This window comes from Protomyctophum parallelum, assembly GCF_964188405.1.
Source record: "Protomyctophum parallelum genome assembly, chromosome: 13".
In the NCBI taxonomy this organism is placed as follows: Eukaryota; Metazoa; Chordata; class Actinopteri; order Myctophiformes; family Myctophidae; genus Protomyctophum; species Protomyctophum parallelum.
The window spans coordinates 36,926,551-36,934,587 of record NC_139708.1 but is presented as its reverse complement, the minus strand read 5'-3'; the positions used below and the strand labels follow the sequence as shown (position 1 = coordinate 36,934,587).

The 8,037-nt window shown below is 47.1% G+C and overlaps 1 protein-coding gene across 1 annotated transcript in view; it reads right to left on the bottom strand.

The window, feature by feature from the left end:
- LOC310868626 (GRB2-related adapter protein-like) overlaps positions 1-5,063 on the bottom strand; it is a gene marked incomplete at its 3' end in the record, with an annotated part of 37,969 nt that extends 32,906 nt beyond the window's left edge. Inside the window, exon 1 of the mRNA XM_083779084.1 lies at positions 4,673-5,063. Coding sequence (XP_083635210.1) covers positions 4,673-4,750 — 78 coding nt within the window. The 5' untranslated portion in view covers positions 4,751-5,063. The remainder of the gene's footprint in view (positions 1-4,672) is intronic.
- Positions 5,064-8,037: the final 2,974 nt, after the last annotated feature.

Here is an 8,037-nt window from a genome sequence, read left to right as displayed (position 1 = left end):
TTGCGTAGAAGAAGCTGAGTTTGGTTTGACAGGGGAGGTTGGAGTTCCATACACTGGCCATGCCATTTAGGGCCCTCCATGCCTTCCTCACTTTCACGTCTTGTTCGGTTGAGTTGACCCATGAGCCCAGGTACTTGAAGTCATTGACTTCCTTCAAAGCAGTGCCTTCTGTTGTTGTTAGAGGTGTATGCTCTGATGGGATGTTATAGGTGATAACTTGAGTTTTCTTGGCATTCAGCCGGAGGCCAACCTTGGCACATTCTGATTCCACTCTGGTCAGGAGCTCCTGCGCTTGTTCCACGTGGTCAGAGAGCAGGCTGATGTCGTCCGCGTAGTCCAAGTCTGTCAGGACTACTGTTGGGTGTCGTCTCGACCTCCTTGGTGTTATGGTGAGGCCAAGGTCCTGCTCTCGTCCATTGATGGCCTTCCTTAACGCGTAGTCCAGGACAATGACGAAGAGGAAGGGAGCTAGGGTGTCCCCTTGCAGTACCCCAGCCACGATGTTAAACTCCTCACTGTTGCCATCTGGAGTCAACACCTTGGCCCTTGTTCCTTCGTACATGGTTTCTATTGCCCGGAGTAGGTAGGACACTGTAGGCCTTAAGGATCTTCATCATCGTTCCTCTGTGTATCGAGTCAAATGCTTTTTTGAAGTCGATAAAACACAACACGGCAGTTAGGTTGTTCCTTTTAACCTCCTCAATGATTCTCCTTAAGGCCAAGATCTGGGCCACGGTAGTTCTCCCTTCTCGAAAGCCGTTTTGGTTCTCCCTCAGATGAGGGGCGATGGCATGCCGTATCCGGTTCAGGATCATACGGTTGTAGACCTTTGCGGTGATGCATGTCAGGCTGATGCCTCGGTAGTTGTCTGGCTTCGAGAGGTCCCCAGCCTTAGGCACAGGGATGATGTTGGCTGCTTGTTTTTTAGCAAGGCGAGGTTACAAAACTGTAGGATGAGGTTGTCAAACCTGCAGTTCTTTACCACTTCTGGAGGTATGCCGTCCGGCCCAGCACTTTTTCCCACTCTAAGTGTGGCTTTCGCCCTGGCTAACTCGCTGACCGTGAAGGGGCCATCATTGATGTCGAGGTTCTGGAGTAATGGTGGTATGTCTTCCTCCTCTCCATCAACTGTTGTTCCCAGCAACCTTTGGAAATGGTTGAACCAGGTGTTCACCCTTTCCTCAGGGCTGAGCCCCTCCACCTGTCCTTCCTTGGTCCTCTTCCGTCCAGTCATTTCATTAATGACCTTCCAGGCCTCACCATACTGCCTCTCACCTTGCGCTTCCTGGACTTTATGCACCCTCTCCATGAGTTCCTCCCCCTTGATCTTGTCGTAGGTTCCGAATAGAAGCTGTTTGGCTTCATTCAGTCGCCCACGTCTCTCCGCAGTTGGCTCTCGCGCAAAGCCAAGTCGTGCTTCCTCCACCCTTCCTCGTGCCGCCACGACCTCCGGGTGCCTGGACTGCAGGGTGGTTCTGGATTTAACCAGAACGGGCACACACAGCCTGGTTGCCTCCTCATTTGGGGCAACGAATCGCCTGTATTCATTGTTAGGCTCACCCACGTCCAGCAGCTGAAAGCGCCTTGTGACCTTCTCTGTGTACCTGGCTTGCAGGCCAGGGTCTGTTGAGAATGCCTTCCAGTCATAGCGGATTTTAGGGCTTGGCTTGGGGACCCTGAGGCTCAGTCGCACCCTCATGGAGACCACGCGGTGGTCAGAGCCCACAGAGCTGAACGTGCTGTATGACTCAGCGTTCAGGATGGAATTCCTCCACTTTTGCCTCACTAGTATGTAATCCAGTTGTCGTAGCGTACCTGAGGCTCGGTCTTGGAACGTCCATCTCTTACCTGATCTTTTCCTGAATATGGTGTTCGCTGCCAGTAGCTGGTGTTCCATGAGGAGGGAGGCAAGGTGTGCACCATTGCGGTTGGTAGAGTCATGATATGGGAAGGGCGCGTCCTCTGGTCCGAGCCTTGCCTTGAAGTCCCCCAGGATTGCCAGGAAGTTGTGCGCTGGGATGTCTTGGACCGCTGTTGAAAGGTCCTCATAGAACTTCTCCACCTCCTCAGGTGGTGCCACATTGGTGGGTGAGTACACAACTATGACTGTTGTTACTGGGTTGCCTGAGAACTCTGCGATAAGGATCCTGTCGGTGTGATGGTAAGCCCGACGGAGAGCCTTACGCGCCCGAGAACCCAGCAGTAGCCCTACGCCCCCTGTTGCAGCCTGGGCCTCGTTTCGCCACGCAGATGAAGTGATGAACGTGCATCTCTCCACTCTGCGGTACACGATCCGGTCTTCAGTGTGCACTCTCCTGTCTTCCTGGATCCCCAGGATCTCCACTCCCCTTTCCTCAGCACAGTGTGCTAGCTCCACCAGTCTAGCATCTTCTCTTACTGTACATGCGTTGAAGGTTCCCATTAGAAATGGTCTCCGACAACGCAAGAGTGCATTGGACGGGGTGCTGTGATCGGACAGGACCCTCCCTCGCGGGTTTAAGGTCCTGTCGTCATGAAGTCCTCCGGGAGGAGGGCCAGCACCACCGTCCGCTGCGATGTTCCTGCAGACTCCCGCTGCTGGAAGTATAGGATTTGGGATGACTTTGCCCTAAACATAATTCAAATAAGCTCTGGTTGTGGCCCTTTAAGCCAAGACTTTCAGTTGAGCTGTCCGCCCATACTCTATACATGAAATATTAACAGACAGTAAATATGAATCACGGTTAGTGTACGCTCCAGCACCTCGCATCATTAGAGAGGGTGAGTGGCAAAGTGAGTTTAACGTCATTTAACGATGTTTAATGCAATCAGAGATAGGACTTTTCTGTTTGGATGGACATGCAGCATGGGCTGTCAAGGCCAGAGATTAGGTTGTTTTGACGATCGGTATAAATAGGCGGTCCCGCATAACTTCCGGGTATAAGATGATGATGATGTCATGTGCATACCCTCTAAATTAGAGAATCATTCAAATCAGACGATGTATATTTTTGTTATGTGTGTAATAGTCCGTCAGTGAATGGTGAGTGTATGAAGTTTGGAGGGAACTGTAGAAGCATGTTGGTTACGGCCCGGGACAGTGAGATGAGAGGACAGATTAACGTATGCATTTCCAGATTTCCTCCTGATTGGGTGTATACATTTATTTGTGAAATGTATACTTTGAAGTTTGAATAGTGTTAGTATAGTTCAAATCAGTTTAAAGTTTAAAATACAATTTGTACAGAGAGTACCGCTAACGCCAGATATGTCATCCACGGTACCACCTGACCCCCATCAGGCCTATCAGGGTCAGGGTCACATGTGTGGTGGTTTGTGTGAAACACACATACTGTAATAGTACATTATGCATTTGGGAATGCTCAGCTGTTGAAATGTGTTCATTTGTGCTGTCCTTTCTCCACCCTTTGGAAAAACGTAACTTAACCCATTCTTACCTGAGATCAAGTCATGTCTATTGGTCTATTGTCTATTGGTTTTTTTCACAGAAGCATTGACTCAAGACTGAGTTTGAAAAATAATAAATGGTGGCATTAACAGCTTCTCTTAAATAAACCCCACAAGTCCTATGACATAAAAGAGTAAACACTTTGAATTTTCACTCAAAAGGACAACAGAAAACAAGACAAACAAACCTTAAATACAGGATCAGTAAAAGTTGAAAAATAAAAGGCAAGACAAAAACAGACAAAACAACAGTACACAACATCCTATAAACAATCATAGGTACATGATACATCCCATCCTGACAGTTTTCTGAAAAAGCTATGTTTCTATGTCAGTCGTTCTTCGATTTTTCAAAAATAGCAGACCGAGTGGCGTGCTACGAGCTTGTAGGTCTGCTATTTTTGATCTTTGAGCTTGTAGATCTGCTATTTTTCAATAGCTAAAGTATAGCATGATGCTAACACCAAAAGGGGTTCCCGCCCAAAATGGGTTGGACACTTCAACAATACAGACTGTGAGATCACTTTTGATACTTTAATTACATTTTGATGTCAATATACTTTTACCCAAGAACATTTTTAATTCCGGACTTTTACTGTAAAAGAGTATATTCCTACACTGCAGTATTGATACATATACTATTATACTTAAGTAAAACATATGAGTATATATACTTTGTCCACCACTGTTTATCACTGCCGTTGGCTGGGAAGCAGCTCTGGACTATTTCACTTATGATGGTTATAATTATCATAAGACACAGTACTGTGTACAGTACTGTACAGTACAGTACAGAGATAGAGAGAGAGAGAGAGAGGGGGGGGGGAGGAAGAGAGAGAGCGAGACAGAGCAAAGCGGCTGTTCTTGATTTGCTGTTTTGCTGTCCTTGTTAAAGGGTGTGTGTGTGTGTGTGTGTGTGTGTGTGTGTGTGTGTGTGTGTGTGTGTGTGTGTGTGTGCGTGTGTGTGTGTGTGTGTGTGTGTGTGTGTGTGTGTGTGTGTGTGTGTGTGTGTGTGTGTGTGTGTGTGTGTGTGTGTGTGTGCGCGTGCAAGAGAAATAGAGACAGACAGAAAGAGACAGACACACGCATGCACGCACGCACATGCACGCACACACACACACACACACACACACACACACACACACACACACAGAGAGACAGAGACAGAGACAGACAGACAGACAGACAGACAGAGAGACAACATAAGTATTGTGGTGTCTCTTACCTTCAGAATGTCTCCTTTGGTGAAGCTGAGTTCATCACCCTCTGTAGCACGGAACGTATACAAGGCTGCTGCTTCCATGCTGAGTCTCCCAGCGTGCGTGTGTGCGCACACACGCACGCACGCATGCACACACACTCCTTCACTCACTCACCTCAACGATAATTGTCTCGACAAAGAATGTCTTGACAGGTACACCTTACTCTCTCTCTCTCTCTCTCTCATGCACACACACACAGACATAAACACACACACCCGCACCCCCACACACGCGTGCGCACACATGCACACGCACGCACACACACACACACGCACGCACAGAGACCCCCGCTAACCCCCAGTACAGGGGCGAGAGGGGGTTGAAAGGAGAGGGAAGGGTGAGAGTATGGAGACACACGGCGGTCCTCTGCTCGATGCCAACTGGAGAGAGGAGAGAGGAGAGGCTCTGAGGAGGAGGAGGAGGGAGAGAGAGAGAGAGAGAGAGAGAGACGAGGCAGCGCTGCCACTGAGACTGTGAACACCACCACTGACTGCTGCTCTCTGAGACAGAGAGAGAGAGAGAGAGAGAGAGAGAGGGGGGCAGTTCCTGTGTGTATATTTATCTCACTTACAGTTGAGTTGACTGTGTGTGTGTGTGTGTGTGTGTGTGTGTGTGTGTGTGTGTGTGTGTGTGTGTGTGTGTGTGTGTGTGTGTGTGTGTGTGTGTGTGTGTGTGTGGTGTGTGTGTGTGTGTGTGGTGTGTGTGTGTGCTTATGTTTGTGATATGTGTGCACTGTGTGCACATTACATTAATACTATAATACACAAACGTGTGTGTGTGTGTGTGTGTGTGTGTGTGTGTGTGTGTGTGTGTGTGTGTGTGTGTGTGTGTGTGTGTGTGTGTGTGTGTGTGTGTGTGTGTGCGTGCGCGCATGAAAAACAGGAAATGGGAGGAGCCCAAAGACAGTTTTCTTATTCTTAGAAAACTTCCTCTCCTACCAAGCAGAACACAGACAATCACAGCCATCTTAATACAACCACAGCCCACAACCACCTAGAGAAGAGAGGAGAGGAGAGGAGAGGAGAGGAGAGGAGAGGAGAGGAGAGGAGAGGAGAGGAGAGGAGAGGAGAGGAGAGGAGAGGAGAGGAGAGGAGAGGAGAGGAGAGGAGAGGAGAGGAGAGGAGAGGAGAGAAAGAGAGCTATCCAAAGTCCCCGGTCGGTCGGTCGGTCGGTCGGTCAGCTGTCCTCAGGTCAGGATGGGAGGATGAGATGAAGGAGTGGAAGAGGAAGAGGAGGAGAGGAAGTGGAACTCCTCAGACACCTAGTGACACTTCATCTTCTCTACTGACCGTGCTGCCAACCAAGATATAGCGTTCCCCACTGACTCTGTGTGGCCACGGGGCCGCAGCCCCCATGAAGACTCCCAGGGCCCCTTTAGGCCCCCATGAAGATTTTCGTGGACATTTTACATTTACATTTACATTACATATTTTCTGGGAATTCCAAACATTTTGGACCTCTCCGCCGGCAAATATACGGGAAAACAGCGCCTCCCCTAGTGTTCCTCAATTGTTGCGAGGCAACAGCTTGAGAGACTACTCCGCCGGCTGTCCAAGAGGTGTTAAAAAGTAGGCTACTCAAATGCTAATCGGGTTTCTTTTGTTTTCACCTAGCCAGATGTCCACAACATCAAAGCGTGTCAGAATTTCATGGTAGTTGTTCTGGAGTCGTGACATAATAACACTGATCAAGAATTCACCAAAGAGACCTAACCCTATACAGACTAGTGAGACTACACAATGACTCGAGAAAAGACCCATATCGTCCAAAATAGGCTGATCAGTCGTTGTCTGTGTATAGGCTAATTCATTGGTAAAAGTATGCTAAAATAACTCATTTTTAGACCATTTGGGAAATAAATAAATAAATCCGCAGCGGCGGCGGACTGTGTGGCAAGGACTTTCATTAAAGTGGAACATCACTTGTCACGATTACTTTCTGAGGCACTTGAGGCACATTTTAACCACTTGAAACTATATAAGATATATTCTGACTGGGGGTGAAAATTTGGGATAATATTGTGACACTGCCACATAAAATGTGTGAAACAATGTATTTTCTGGCCCGGTATGAGTATTGAAGAAAATTAAACATACTGGGGGAGTAACAGGGTTGAATATTTAACACTGTAATGTATTCAGTATTTTAGCTGTGACGTGAGCGCCCCCTCCTGAGATACTTCCGGGTCCTACTTTTGTGTTGCTTTTGTGTCCCCATGGAGTTATACTGTGACGCTCCGTCGGACTAAATCTGAGACGAAAACAACCACGAAAGTCTCATTTTACCGCTTTCCTCGCAACAACAAAGCTGCGCTGCTCTCCAAAATCTGGCTGTGACAGGCCGTCTGCCCCACATGGAATACTATCGCCATTTTATTTGATTGTGTCAACTAAATCCTCATTAATGCAAACTAGATTCAACATACTCAAGCCTGCACACATTGTAAATATCCCCCGAAATATTTTACCGAGCAAATGGACTGTTGCCACCTTCAATAATAATGATAATAATAGTCTTTATAGTCTCCACATCATATATTTTTGTTGTCATGGACACTTCCCCCATTTTAACCCTCTATGGCTTCCTTTCTGAAAAATAACGTCAATTTAAAAAGATTCACGCGTTTAGATATTCTATTTACAATGGGATGCGGACGGGAGCTGGTGCCACTTGGACCCGGACGTAACGTAGCACTACAAAATGACGTCGGACTTAAATACTGAATAGTGTACGGAGAATGCAATAGGTTTGACCACAAGGGGAGCTGTGGGGAAATGTGTGTGAGCAATAGTTCCAGGAAGCTATAAAAGAACAGGAAGTGAGGCGCCGAGCCTGGGTTCCATTTTGGGGCAGTAAGAAGGTTTGGTGTGGTTATGTTTATGTTTCTTTACGGTTGTGTTTCTTTGCCAAACGCACTCTTTTAAAGGCCAATACTATACGCCAATTCAGAAGTGAACGCAAAAAAGGCCTGTCTGACCGAAGAACTTTGCTGAGGAAAGGAAAGAGAGTTTGGTAGGGCAGCGTCTGAGGTGTTGAGTTTATATAAATATAAAGTTTGGTAGGGCAGCTTCTGAGGTGTTGAGTTTATATAAATAATAAGTTTGGTAGGGCAGCGTCTGAGGTGTTGAGTTTATATAAATATAAAGTTTGGTAGGGCGGCTTCTGAGGTGTTGAGTTTATATAAATATAAAGTTTGGTAGGGCAGCGTCTGAGGTGTTGAGTTTATATAAATATAACGTTTGGTAGGGCAGCTTCTGAGGTGTTGAGTTTATATAAATATAACGTTTGTTAGGGCAGCTTCTGAGGTGTTGAGTTTATATAAATATAA